Source organism: Phaethon aethereus (genome assembly GCF_964289735.1).
Source record: "Phaethon aethereus genome assembly, chromosome: 1".
NCBI classification, from domain to species: Eukaryota; Metazoa; Chordata; class Aves; order Phaethontiformes; family Phaethontidae; genus Phaethon; species Phaethon aethereus.
In genome coordinates, this window is record NC_138575.1 from 21,410,758 (window position 1) to 21,426,317 (window position 15,560).

A 15,560-nucleotide genomic window follows, 5' to 3' on the forward strand; every position below is an offset into this window, starting at 1 on the left:
ATGTACACAGGTAAATATAGCTCCTGAATGAAGCACACTTTAACAGTAAAAAACAAAACCAAAACAATAAACCACGTTAAGATTTTTTTTTTTTACTGGAGTTTTCAGTCAGCAAGGAAGTTTTCTGCCCATGATTATTTCAACAATACTGATTTTTTTACACCAACGGAGCTCCTGCCATATTACAACTGGTCCTAAACAAAATTCTAACTTTTTTCCCTTAGTTTACCCCTTAACTTGTTCCATTCAGCAATCTAGACAGACATCCTTAACAAAAACATCTAATAAAATATTACAGAGCATGCTATCTTATTCTGGTTTATAGAATGCAACAAATGGTACATTAGATTATTCCTTTCCAAAGGGACTAAATAAAAAAAGGAAAACAGCACCTAATGTATTCAAGGGAATATTTTTATAGGTAAATATTTGCACTGCAAATTAAGATAATATCATTGCAGCAGAAGAGAGAAACATTACTTCTAAAATTATTTTTCCTGCAAAATCCCAGTTGCTGTTTATTCATGAACTGTTGGAATAGAGATAACCATGCTTCAATACTCAAATTTGTTATGAGACAGTGCTTGTCAAGAGGTCCAACTGCTTTTTAAGCGAATCTTTTGACTTTAATAGTTTGGTAGCCTACAGGGCACAATTAGGTATTGTGATGAAGCTATAATGAATAGGGCTTTCCTATGTTGATAACATCATTAAGTTTCACACAGGCAATCTGACAACTGAGGGGTTACAATCCTGCAGATACATCAAATACTATATCTTTGCACACACAGATTACATATCAAATTATTGCCGTAGCACAAACCTGTTCCATTATGTATCTTATATAGGACAATTAGGACATAGCTGCGCTACGTTATGAAACAGACAGCTACCCAAACCAAGTAGACAGGTTTTACTTAATACCACTAAGATTGTAGGTAGCCTCTCTCAAACATATCTAACACCACAACTCAGTATTCGAGTATATACTGACTAGGAATGCACTGTAATATTTATGTAAGAAACAGGACGGAGCCAAATACCAATCGGTACAAAGATTTTCCGTGCCTTTCCACAGAAGCTGAATTGCAGTGCTGGAATGACAATTCAATGCTGTCTTAGATTATCCAGTCATCAGCAAAATTACATCAAAAGACTTACTTAAAATTCACAGTCAAGATGATAGAGGAAGTTTTTCCAACAGTACTAATTTCGGTTTCAAGTTTAAAGTAAAAGGAGGTAGCGCAGTAAGGTTCAACCCAATTTTGCTGATGCCAGGTATATTTGCCAGTGGCCTGTGGGTTGTCTTGTAGTGTGATATTTGAAGAGGGTTTGTTTCCATCAGTATGTGTGTGTACGAAAACATCAACTGGTCTCCTGGTTTAACGTCTTCTCTTTTGTCATACCTGTAAAGAATAAAGAAGGCTTATTTACATTCCTCTCTTTACATATTAAACATCTTCATTTTTGCAAGGGCATGTAGCATCCAAGATGAAACACAGAAGGAACTGTAACATTCTCAAGTAATAGCTCTTGCTTAAATTAACTAGTACTGGAAGACGAAATAGTATCTTTGAAGACTTTAGGGAGCCAGTCATTCCATGCAAGTCTTTCTGCTGCTACTGTGATATAAATCAGGACTCCTAGAAAACTTCTCACTATTCCTCTATTTGAGTTCTGTGGAGAAAGGACACCAAAGCCTAAGACTGTAGAAAATGGGACTAATTTTTAAGTTTTACTCTACAAGAATTGCAGTTTGAATAAGTGAGTGGGGTTTTTGTTGTTACGAGGCACTTTAACAGAAACCTTTCTCTTCTGGTAGTCAGACATTAAAGTAGGAGCCTCAGAGAATAGCATGAAGACTTCCTTAACTGCGTAGGAAAGAAAACAGCCTTGTTATTTCTGGGTTCAGTCCCCTGATCTACTACATGCTGGAGCAGGTCAGCTTTTGGGTCACTTTGGGTCAGCTTTTATAAGGCTGTTTAGATACCCAATTATATTAAAAAAAATATATATAGAAAGTAACTCGTGAGTTCTAAAACGATCTAAAATGTACACTTACAGTTACTTCCTAAAAGGAGTTATATTCAATCTAGTCATTAAGGGAATTTACAGGATGAGAAAAGAAGTGACTTAAGCATTTGGCAGGGATGTGAAAGATACAGGTTCAGCCACTCTCCATCCAATCTAAGCCCAGAACTGAAGTTCATTATCTCACAGAGCTGTATGAACCTCTCTGATTTTTTAGAAATTGAGGTAGATCTCCCTCATTGTCTCATGAAGACACTTTTCTACTTTGCAACAGTTAGTTATTTATTCACTGAAGAGAGTCTGGTGGAATTTATAGCCCAAGAGTTAGGATGCTTATATGGGACACGGCAGCCTGATCAAGTCCTCAGTTCAACAACTTCGAAGGGGAAGAATAAATTAAGTCCGCCCCAAAACACTCTGTAGACCAGTGTTAAGTATGCTTCCCAAAGTAATAGACCTGGATTAAAATCTTTGCTCTGTATCCCAGAAAAACTTTCTACACTAATGCTGGGTAACAGGCCAGAAGACAGAGGTTAAGATGGAGTTTACTTACCTTTAGTTTAAGACATGACTATCTTAGGCATCTAGCTATGAAAGAATGTCCATGCTCTGTAACCCAAGTGAAGAGCAGTGCCCAGTTCTTCACCCTTTCTGTTGCCCTTTTCTATGAACTGTTTTCTACCAGCTTTTGCAGCTCCTATTCTTAGGCACCTGATTCCTCCTGCGCATTTCACAAGCAACTTACTTAAGCTGCGGCTCTTTTTACAGGCATGAACACTGGTAGGGAAGTGGTGCAATCCCAACCCTGCACACTCTTAAATGCACCTAGGAGTAAATCCAGGCTGCATTTTTTGCCACGTGTGTCTTTGCAGGCCTGGCCTCTCATCTGCCTGAATTCTCTGTGAAAAACTGGAAATAATCTCATTTCTATTTTTACAACGCCCCTTGATGCAGCAGTCATTAACATTTAAGATATTCAAAGTAAGTACTCTACAGCAAACTACAGGATTTGCGTGGATTGTTAATTAATGTTTTGGCAACTCAAAACAGACCCCAGGCTGGCAGAACGCAGCGTTGTCAATACATACACCATATAATGCAGAATTAGATTTTGAACCCTGAACAAGAGCTTTCTTCTAAAAAAAAAAAAAAACAACCCCCCCCCCCCAAAAAAAACCCAAAAGGCAAGCACACTAATTTCATATGCCATTTCCAAAAAGATCACAATAACACTTAGGATGGTACATGCATCCAAACTAACAGAAGGAACGGCATACTTCATAACAACTTTACCAACTACTAATTTTGCATTTTCTTCATCAGCAAATAACAGGCCTTTCATCTGGCTGCAAGCATTTCTGAATTTTATTATTTTTAAATACTTTAAGCTTACACAGCATATTTATTCCTGGTTCAAAGAGACTGTGCTAATTGAAGACAAGATTGTAACACCTGTTCTGTGCAAGAATCTACATCAAGCTTCTTTCAATCACCCTTTGAAGAAAAATAATGGATCACTTGCATTTTTCTTGAGGCACATAGATCTAATCTGAGCACGACACTGAAAGCTGTTAACTTGAAGACTTTTATTTATGGATTCTAGTTATTCTGATGAATCATCAGCCTCCATAGCCATTCCATAAATCTGTTTTCGCCTGATGTACACAGTCTATGAAGATGGTAACTTAGTTTTCACCCATCTGAAAGCTGTCACCTCCTTGGATAAAGAGAAAACGGGCAGCTGGTGCCACTAAACATTGCACTATTTCACACAGAATCACTAAGGTTGGAAGGGACCTTCAAGATCATCAAGTCCAACGATCAACCCAACACCACCATGCCCACTAAACCATGTCCTGAAGTGCCACGTCTACATGTTTTTTGAACACTTCCAGAGATGGCGACTCCACCACCTCCCTGGGCAGCCTGTTCCAATGCCTGACCACCCTCTCAGTGAAGAAATTTTTCCTAATATCCAATCTAAAGCTCCGCTGGCACAACTTGAGGCTATTTCCTCTTGTCCTATCGCTGGTTACTTGGGAGAAGAGACCAACACCCTCGCCGCCACAACCCCCTTTCAGGTAGTTGTAGAGAGCGATAAGGTCTCCCCTCAGCCTCCTCTTCTCCAGACTGAACCACCCCAGTTCCCTCAGCCGCTCCTCGTAAGACTTGTGCTCCAGATGCCTCACCAGCTTTGTTGCCCTTCTTTGGACAAGCTCCACCGACAAAACGTCCTTCTTGTAGTGAGGGGATTTGTAAGGCCCCATACCAGCCTAAGCTACTGCAAACACCGACGCTAGTGAGTTAAGTTTCCTGTGAGCGGCGCTTCCTGTTTGAACAAGCTGTATGAACACTTAGTGGTTAACCATACTGTGGACCACACAACAGGTTCCAACTTGTAGCCTGATTCCAGATCAAAATGAATAGCTGTGCATAGGTAACATTATACCTTATAAGCGGGACATTGGCTGGAGCTAGCTGAAGGACCCACTAGCATGGTGGCACCTTCCCAGCCAAGCATGCTTGACCATAGGCTTTAATGTCTTTTATGATGTATCAGTTGGGTTCACCATTGGTATAACAACTGGCTGCACTGGAACTGTAGTATTTAGTGGTGTATTGCTTTGGCTATTAATAAAATTACATTTACAAGCCGTGACAGCTGAGGCTGAAATTGATTCTTCGCCACTTTGCAACACTGGCCACTAGACATAGGTCTGGTGGATATTCAAATCCAAAACCAGAAATACCCGGGCGGTAGAAAGTCTACCGGGGACTGGGCCACATATTGCTACTGGGTGGCTGCTATTAAGGTACCACAGGAGACGTTCAGAGCCGTGCACGCAGCCGACTGAACCTGTACCAGGGCGTAACCCCACCCCTACTAAAGGGACTGATATTTTGGGTTGTGACACTATTGTGCTGTCAGACAACACCGTAGTCCTGCGTGTGATGCTCAGTTGTGGATTTTGCCTGATTTTTTTACTGTGAAATTTTATGATGAATCAGACCTCCCTTGAGGATTTTTGTTTTGATGAGTAAAGATAAAAGTGAGAGAGACAAACTGCTCCGTAGCTGCAACACTATGAAACATCCATCAGTGACAGGGATATTACTCGTTCACTTTCCAATCCCACTACACTACAGCCTTGCAAGCCCAAAACAATCCAAAACCCACCACCTCAAAAAGCTCATTGGCATTAAGCATCGTATTTAGAGAGTAGAGTTGTATTCAGAGTCATGTGTGTACTTAAGTATATTAAAAAAACCAAAGATTGGAACATTTTAGCTATCATGCTTGTTCTATCACTTGTATTCTAATAGTTTAAATGTCTCTTCTTCAATGTTCATGGCTTAAGACTTTCTCTAGATTGAACATGCAAAAAACAATTTGAAAGTAGTACTGGATTGGTAACTGTGGGGGCAATTCAGCTTTAAACTGTCCATACCATCACAATACATGAGAGAGCACAGAAATCAAGTAAGGCATAGCAAGCTCAATGATTTTTTATAATTGTCCCAGAAGCATATTCTCCCTTCTTCCTCTTTACTTCCAAAATATTTTTTAATCTCTAAACATACCACTGATTAAATTATGTTTGTTCACCTGATTTTGAAGACTGTCTGGGGGAAAAGAACTCCATACTCAGAGTACTTCTTAAATTGAAATCTGCTTGTATTGCTTTTGTTTTGTGCAAGTACGAAGTGAGGCTTTGTGTCACTTTCTGCTGAATCATTTTCATTAAGATGACATTTTAAATTAGAAACGTACAGTTCAGCTGAAGAAGTAGGCCTAAGAATCAGAAAGGTGCTTTTTTTTTTTCCTTAGTCTGCATCCTGAAAAGCAAACAATGCCATCCCACAAATGTCTCTCCTACTATTCATTACAATATTCCGATTCTTAAAACTGTTTGTACATCACTGCTGGTCAGAGTAACAAAGCACACAACTGCTTTCTCTCAGAGCCAATGGATGCAACTGATAGCCCACAACAGCAGCTTCAATGCCACCTACGTGAAGGATGTTCCACATAAAAACAGATGATGAATATTAATAAGCAGATAAGCCTTACACTGGAACATATTCAAAAACAAACAAAATGAGAAGACACCCCCATAATTATATACACTCTTCTGCCAAGAGCAGAAAAGTGTTCGTCTACATCTGTGTTTTACAAGATCTAATGAGATATCAAACGTAGCTGCATTAAAGATATTCGTGTTTTAGTAAGCTACTAATTTTTTGCACTGTTTCTGATGTTTTTAAAAGATCTACACTATTTAGGCAAACCAGAAGCAACCAAAAGAATTAACAAATGTTTCAGTACTCTATTTCTGAAATGGCAGCATTGTACACATCAAAATTCTCTGAAGATTCCCACTGTTCTTGACCTGGCTTAATAAATATGCTGTACCAGAAACTGTATCTGTGATGCTTGCCCCTGTGCATATACAAAAAAGGAAAAAGCAGGCTCCTGTCTCCAGATCAAAATACCTCATTCATAACATACCTCCAATCTGAATTGATTTCTAGAAACCGAGAAACTCCTGTTTGTGCTGCAGCCACATCAATATGAACAGAGACATCTACATAAACAAAGAAAACATACAATTTCAAAATTCTTCTAAGAACACTCTGCTACATAAACAAAATAGTAACAGAAGACATGCCTGTAAATAGAGTGAAGAAGTTCTATCCCATACATGTAAAAATATACCAGCAAACAAAAAATTTGCAATTGAAATTAGGCAAACATACCTCAAGCCAGCTTTACATACCTGCTGTTGAAGGTACCAACTCATGCAACTTCTGAATTGCCACTCCTCCAGGATAATTGAAATGTGAAACATATAAAGATGTTCCTGAATAAGCAGCATTAACTAGAAGATGCGTTATAACAAAGAAAGATCCAAGTTTGGACAGCCAGGATTTCCTGTAGTTATTCAAACTGTTGAGGGGGAAAAAATGAGTAAGAATAAACCGTTATTTTTCCTTCATGCTGGTCACTGACTATTGTGACAGAACTTTTATGAAAACTCAACTGCTAGATAATAAAGATTAACGCAAACTTTAATATGATCATGTGTATGGAACGCATTTATTATCCATTTCTAAAAGACTAGCTCCTAGTGGCATTTAAATTAGATTTTATCATTAATAAAGCTAATAAAAGCTCATCAATAAAGCTGTGTTTAAAACCTTCAGCTATGAATGTGTTCTCCTTCAATGCAGTTCGGAGTTTAACTTCAATTTGTTTACTCAATATGCCTAAGTTTAACTATTTAATACAAACTCCATGCTTCATAAGCCCCACTTGTATGTTAAACTATCTCCTACGGTAAGTTATGTTAACAACACAGTAGTACACTGGAATGTGTCTTTTCTTCTGGTGGATAAAAGAAACTTTTTTTTTTATATATATATATTTTTATATATATAATTTTATATTTATATTTTTTTTAGAAAAGAAATTGTAACAGTGTAACAGTAAAATCAGGCCTCTATTCTCCACTCTGCCAAATGGTCCTGCCAAATCATTTAACTTCTCTTTGTCTCCATTTCTCTCTAAGTCCAATGGGTACAACGATACAGACCTCCTTTCTAAAGCATATGAAGACCTCAAAATAATCCATATTCCAAGTGCATAAAAATGGCAATAATAGTTTTGCTTTATTTTGCTTTTTCAGCGAAAAAAAACCAAACAGGACTTTGAACTTACATTCGTGAACACATTTTAGCAGCCACTATGTTGAAGACAGGGAAAGTATATATGATGAAACGCAGCTCTTTGTGCGGGAGAAATGAGTACAAGAAAATAAAGCCCAGTGCTGGCAAAAGTAGTATCCGAGTTCTCTTTTCTGCTACACCTAAAGGTACAAATATAATGCTGCATCCCAAAGCACGAGGCAGGGCTGAATAGAAATACCATAAGAAGGGGGAGGTCTTCAAGGTGAAAAGGAGAGTTAAGGATGCTTTTTTCACTGCTGACGAGTAAAGTAACTATTCTTTACAGTAGCACATGCAAATTTTTGTATATCACATTCTTCCAGGCATTTGGTTTTCTGCCTTACCCTTTGAGAAATAAACACAGTCACCTAACTCCATTCACATCACCAGAGGCGCATCAAAATGCCGCTAATGATGGGTAACATGAAAAACCAAGGGGAAGAAACCTGGCTCTACACTGGTAGAACACAAAGAAGCAAGAAGGAACAGCCAGCAGAGGAAAGTTAAAATTTACAGAAAGATCTAAGAAATGGACATTGTCTCACAAGCTTCAAAAAATTCTACTTTTCATCTAGTATTTCATTAAGCACCATAACCGAGTCTCAGGAACAGGTTACATCAAGTCTTTGCTTTGGCTGGCAGTGTTCAATAGACCTTTTTCCCTAGACATTTCAAAGGATACTCCCCAGTTGGAACTTTTGTTCAAAACTGTGTTATACCAGAGCACTTTCCCCTCAGGCCACACAAGTTGCCTCCAAAATAGAGAATCCACAGCAACAGTTAGCCCTAAAAGAATTCAAGAAATACAAGTTTGCATGAATAGCAAACTAGCACATCCAAATTGCACATTTACTGATGAGATCAACATAAACTGGAACATGCATCGCAAGCCTCATCCACAGCCACAGAGAAAGTTGAATCTGTCCGTCTTGCAGTGGAAATGGAGGGGAGGGAGGCACTTCTTAATAGAAATACATTTAGATAGGAACCTGATTGAGATTCGCCCCACTTTCACAACCCCGGGTGTGAAAAGCAGTGGTTTAATTAAAGTTTGTTTTAAAAGAATATTAGAGCATTAAATTTAATAAATGGTAAGAAGCCCAGGTTAACTTCAAATGGTACTAAATGGATTTTTACTGTGAAGATGGTAAGTTAAGAAAAAGAATCTCTAGAAGTTTGCTGCTATTTATTAGATGGGAGGGAAGAGGAAGATAAGGGATGAGAGGCAAAAAGACAGAAAAGCAGCAAATCCATCAGCCCCATCTCCTCCACTCAGCTCTGTGAAAACTGCTCTGGCATTTAAGAAGTTTGCCCAGAGAGGGAATGGCAGTACCAGCGACTAATTCCTGTTGGACCTCCAAACCCTTATGCTGTGAGGTGCCTCCAAGTGCATATGGCATGACCTTTTATTGTTTCTACTGTTCGTGCCATCGAAGCAACAGCACACTACCAGAGGTCATCATCAGGTATCTGACAACAGCATTCTTAATTAGGTAGGCTGGCAGAGAAGCTTAATGTATGTGCATATGCATGAGTCTTCCATGGATGGGTAGAGACAAGCAGATTTTTCAACTCTCTAGCATCGATATCACTTAAGCTATTAAAATTAATGTAATAAAGAACAGAGCTGAACTGCGACTCTCCCAACAACCCTCTTGCTCAGTATCCCTGTCTGTCACACTATTGTATTTTATGCTGGGATTCAGCTTATTGTCCTGGCAATAGGTACTAGAGCTGGTAACACACGTGTAGCTACAGACATGTACTAGTTATACTAAAGTCAACTTGCGCGTCTAAGCCTTTTTAAGACCAGGACATTATACTGTAAGCTTCTAAAGGTGGGCGTCACAGTATCTTTCTACTGCTCTGTGCACACCTATTTCCTCACATGGAAATTTTCAAAGAAATAAATGCCCCTATTACTAGCAAATGGAATCAGAAAAACAAGCAAACAAAAAACCCCACCAAAAAACCCCACAAAAACCCCTAAGGGCCAGGTCACCAGATAAGTCAGTCAAATGTCCAGACTTTAAATTTATTTAAATTAATTTATTTTAATTAGTTAAATTTACTATGTGGCATTTATTTTTTTCCAAGCAAACACTTACCCAGCCAAAAAAATCCAGCAGGAAAAGCATGGGAAAGCACCTTGAAAATGGAGATTCTTTTAGTTAATAAAGTCACCAGGAGCATGAGGCCCAAGAATATGCACAGCTCTGATCTGAAGACTATAATTGCCAAAGCTGAGAACCAAATGAATGGCCTTTGCTTTTGCTGTATCCAAAACGTCAATGCCAGGAGCACTGCAAAAATAAAGCAAGCACACCATCTGACACACTGAATTATTAGTTTTCTACAGAGCAACACTTTTCTCAAGGCTAGTGTCTCATTCCTCTAACTTCCCACCAACCCTCTCTTGGTCTTCCTACCATTTCTAGTCCAGAAACTCTTCTTCTGTTAGAGAAATGTAATTTGGAGTAACACAGGACTTTCTACTGTTGATGCTTAAGTAATCAGGAAAAGTATAACCATAGAAGGAACACGTGGGAACTCTTCCTAGATAGTATATTTAATAGCTTTTGGGGAAAAAAAAAAAAAACAACAAACCCAAACCTTCAGGGAATACTAAAAGCCTTTCAAACTAAGATTCATAATTATTATCGCTCAGTATCAGCTGAAGAGTTAGTTTGTTCTCTTGGCTGAGTATACGCTGTATTCATGATAACAGCACCCCATTTCAAATATGAAAAAGAGACTACAGACTGCTGCTCAGGGAGAAGGAACTAGAAATCCATTTGCATCATTAGCTGGAGACACACTGTATCTCTATGGATAAAGTTGCATCTACTTCTTCTACAGTTTAAATCTTTTAATACTTGCAAAAATTATGAGAGTAGTGTTTTATCTACACTATCCAAACTACACAGTGTTTTTACCTGACAACTCAACTGCTTTTTGTTTTGTTTTTCAGTTCTGATCTACACTAGCTCTTACACCAACCTCATGATTTTATTAGTTGAACAACTTGCACTGAAGCATTAAGTGACTCGGCTAGTATCTGTCACATGTGGTTAATCTTCCCTCTCATCATCTCTGGGGAAAAACTGTATGCATAGAGTAAGGTTTCGACTTTGATTTTTTTTTTCCCTTAAGTGTGCAAACTGCTACATTTGTAGGTAACTCCAGAAGAGAAAGGTGGAGCGGTTGTGGTGGGAGTTCATTCCACAGTCTCATGAGAAAGCTGTTTCCTGTGTAGACTAAGTTCACAGATTTTTTTTTTTTTTTGAACTGCAGGTGTACCTACTGCCTTTTCAATAGCTCAATGTTTTATGCATGAGATATCTGTACTCAAACCTCTAGTTAATCAAAGCCATCTGAAAAACTTCATGTATACTCAGATTCAATAAAACTTGATTCAACACTCATTGTAAGCATATACAGTAAAAAAAAAAAAAAAAATCACAACTGCCTAAGTTTTCTAGTCTTGTTATTACACAATTTAATCAAGCACATATATTAATTTGGTTTGACCACACATTTTCTGTGCTTTAAGTACTGATACGTTTGAGAAGAATTTTTATATTTTAGAATTATTTCTATGCAAACACTTACCAAAAGGAAGTGCAAACACATTAGGAAGGGTTCGTGTACAGTAAAACATCAAATGAAACTGAGTAACAGTGATGAGACAAAAGACTGTTGATGTAGTTGCTCCAAACTGCTTTCTAACTTCTTTTTGCAACTTCCATAATGTGTAAATCACACTGAGCCCCAAGCTTCCTCGGACTATCAGAAGAACAAAAATGGGAAATATGAGTAATATCAGATGGATCATTGATGAACGACCACGTTACATAACATAATGGGAAGAAGTTATGAAGAATAATACTGAAGATATCACAATATAACCCACTTCAAAGAAAAAAAAAAACACCACAAAACTTTCCCATTAGTTTATCTATTTTAATCCACCTTTAACTTGTCTGATACTTTTGCACAAAGGTCAATGCCCAAGTTAAACAATATTTTCTGAAGCATACACGGAAGTACACGTGGGAGTGTATTCTCTGAAGACACTTGCTTTTTCTACACTGCCCGACCTTTCTTAGCACAGACTTTGTGCTGTTAGTTACTCCAAAGAGGGGGTGGAATTGCCATGCTGGCTTTAAGTACCTACAGTTTGCAAAATCCCTCATGAAGGAAAAAAATATCACATTTTAACCACAGATCCAAACACTAAATGTTACAAAAATGTCACCTGTTAGTCCAATAGTAAAAACAACTCTATTCTGGTGAGTTAAAGTTCTCATACCTATCAGCTGGGAGTAAAACTTGGACATTCTTAGCACAGAAAGTACATATATAGCTGGGCTGGAAAGAGCAGCAATAAAAATTGGTCCAAGAAACGTTCTTGGGACAACTCCAGGAAATTCATGATGGTCATACTGCAAAAAAGAAAATCTAAGTAAGACAGGCAAATCAGAAACAAAGGAAAACTGGGATAAACCATATTCACATTGCATCTATCCTACTCATACAGCAGGGAATTACAGCCTTTAACAGTGTCCGAGAAAGAACACCTTCTTTCCAATTTACCTTATCCAAATCCAGCTGGTGGTATACCACATCATGGATAGCTTGTAGGTTAAAGCTTTCCTCCACTTTTGTAAAAGGACAGACAGTTAAATGAACAAAGGCCACAACAATAATCAGCAGCAGCAATGGGAATGACCGCCCACTCGAGTTCCTCTTCTGAGCCATATTGGGTTTGAAATTCACATATATTCTATTATTATTAAAAAGAAAATTAAAAGAAAATACTTTAGTAACATGGTATGAAGTGTACAAACAGAAAAAAATGAGATTGATAATGCAAGAAAAACACACTACAGTACTGTAGAAGTTTAAACAAAGACTAATAAATTAAGTAATCCATCCAGGTTTTTTTAATACATTCAATGAACTGAGTAGACAGCCAAAAACATATTCAGACAGCATTTCAGGATTTATGCCACGTTCTGTAAATGTAAAGTGTTTAGTTTTCACATAAAAAACCCCTCAGACAACACAGACCCTAGAGAAAGTATTTCCCTTTACATCCCATGCTGCCACCACTACTGAGAATGCCACCTCAACTATGTCTTCGTTTTGTGGGAGAGAGCGCTTTGTAATTTACTCTCACTTTAATTTCACACTGGATTTACAAATCATCCATAGAACATACTCTTTCGTTTGCCTAGGACTCTGAAACTAGTGCGAGAGGGACCACGAGGGTGAGAAATTGTTCGTAACAGAGTACTTTGATCTTCTGAGTTTGCCAGGGGCTAGGTCTGGACTCGGCAAGTGAAGGACGAACCCCCTTCGGCACCCACACCATGTGTCATTATGGCGCAAGATGGTCTGAACCCCGTTCTTCGCACTCCTACCCAGAAATGAAGGGCACCTCTCCCTACTGCTTAGTTTTACAACACTGTGTTGAGCCACTCCTACGGTAGTACTTATGATGCATTCTATCATGATGATAAAATCATGTGTCCAGGTGATGCCAGAGCAAATAAAGCACAAGTATTGTCATGGGTAAACAGCTCATCTTTTCTAGTAGCTACAGATTATAAACCAGTAAAAAAAAGTTATTTTCCATGACCATTTACAGCAAAAACATAGCAATCTATTTCATGTTCTTTTAATTTAAGCTTCCCACTTCTTTCAAGCTTACAATTTAATAAAAGACGAGATTTTTCGTTATTGTTATTCTTGTTCTGTTCTCACAGAAATATAATTTTAAAAACAGCACCTTTAAGGTACAACTGGGGTTTTGGTTAGAGATGTTTTCTTCCATGTTTTGGTCTAAGTATGTCCATCAAACCGATGTAAGGTAGATTTGCTAGGATTACTTAGCAACTGCCTCCTAAAGTTATCTTTTCCTGAATTGATGCTTGTCCTGCTCATCAGCAAAAATAAATACAGAGTGAGCAAATGTTACCCTATTTTCACAGCTAACACCAATAAATCCTGAAATTTGTGTACCACCTGTAAATTGCATGTATCCGCATAATATTTTATGTACCTCACTGATTGTATCTCATTTTCTCATGATTGCCGCTGTTACAGACTGTAACCAAAGCTCTAACCCTGGTCTCAAAGACAAAGAGTTCTGTGGTAGGTCTTTAAGATTTTTGGCTTGTTTTGCAGTGTTAAGAGCCTAAGTAAACACAACATCCCAGGAAGTACGAAGAAGTCTTTTTAACCTGTGCCTAGTATTACTTCTTTACAGGGAGGGATAAAAATGGGTTATGCTACAACAGAATCCTTTTTCCACAGTAGCAGTAGAAGAGGTATGGGACAGCCATCAGGAGCATTTCAAGAAGCTCTTGGCAGGAATTAAGCTTCTGCGCAGGGCAATTTATCTTGTACAAATTCTTGTCTCCAGAAAGCGCTCTTGCTGAATTCTTCCAAAAATTACAGAGGCACCTCACGTTTCTGGCCAAACTTACCTGAGAGAAAAACGGACACTGAAGGATCAGTCCAACCACTGCACAGAGCCACACAGGCACTTCTGTAGCCCGTGTGTCATGTGAAGCAGCATGCAATAATACACCAGCAAGGCAGGTATTCCTCACTCACAGTTTGCAGCTTCTTAACATTTTTAGGTATTTTAGGACCCAATGAATCCTTGTAAAAGGACCCCAAGTGCCAAGAAGCTCTATTTTTTTCCTTCTTAATTCTATCAGTTGTTTAGTAAGCTACCTTCACCTATAAATACTGCATTCATTATACTCTGACCACTTTTCAAAACAGCCCACTCCTGTTATCTTTAGTTGAACACCACATGAATAATCAGCCCCCAACTTTCTAAATCATCAGAATGGCAGTGAAGCCACATATCCCATACACATTTTTATCACAAGGCTTTTTTTTAAATCTTATTGACTCCAATCCTTTTGTATGCCTGAAGAAAGTAAGCTTGCCGGCATACTTATATATTCTGAAGATAATTATATGCATTATACATATTGAGATTCCCTGAAGGGAAACATGCTAGCAGATAAAAAAACCAAAGCATGAAGACAACACATAGGTTTCTGAGATAAAGCCTAATAAATTTAGTGGCCTTGTCGAGACTCAGGATAACTTGCTCTGTTGAAAATTGATGCTGACAAACCTCAAAATTCAAGTGGAATTTATCAAGACAGGTAGACACTGAATTTGATGTGTAAAATAAATTTGCTATATTAAAGGCAAAATACAGTGTTTATTTTTAAATGCCAAAAACACAGAAACATATTTTCACATAATAAAAATATTTTAATAATGAATGTTAGAGGAATATCATAAGCAAATACAAATAGTTTTATCCATCATTAACATTCTAGCAACTTTAGAAGAACCCTCCTCAGACCTTTACAACATAGCCACATTGACTCCCACTCTAGATGTCTACATCAAGACTGAATCATAGAAGAGCTGAGATTTTCAACACAAAGAATTCATCACTTCCTGGGTTTAAGCTGGAAAATAAATTGTTTTCTTAAATTAAAAAAAGGCTGAAGCACTTTAATCAAAAACGATTTATTCTTTTTCTGCACGTTTTCTTAGGAAGTATCATCAGTTCCAATAATGGACTTTTTACTCTTCCCATGAAAAATCTACCATGTTTAGCTCACATTTTTTCAGACACTGTTCAGTATAAACATAAATAAGGGTTTGGCAGCCAAACTGCATGTTGAATCTGTCCACAGAGACTGCATTCCACTCCCTCACATGCTCTGTATGGAGGAGACATCTAAGCAGAACCACCAAGA

General features: G+C 38.0%; 1 protein-coding gene across 1 annotated transcript; it reads right to left on the bottom strand.

Moving 5' to 3' along the window:
• Positions 1–1,174: 1,174 nt before the first annotated feature.
• Positions 1,175–12,635, bottom strand: ALG12 (ALG12 alpha-1,6-mannosyltransferase; the record flags this gene model as incomplete). Its single annotated transcript, XM_082007691.1, has 9 exons — positions 12,355–12,635; positions 12,071–12,203; positions 11,371–11,544; positions 9,867–10,061; positions 8,441–8,544; positions 7,751–7,974; positions 6,810–6,979; positions 6,542–6,617; positions 1,175–1,406 (listed from the first exon to the last, which is right to left on the bottom strand). The coding sequence occupies exons 1-9, from the start codon at positions 12,517–12,519 to the stop codon at positions 1,175–1,177; spliced, it is 1,473 nt and encodes a 490-aa protein (XP_081863817.1). The 5' UTR covers positions 12,520–12,635.
• Positions 12,636–15,560: the final 2,925 nt, after the last annotated feature.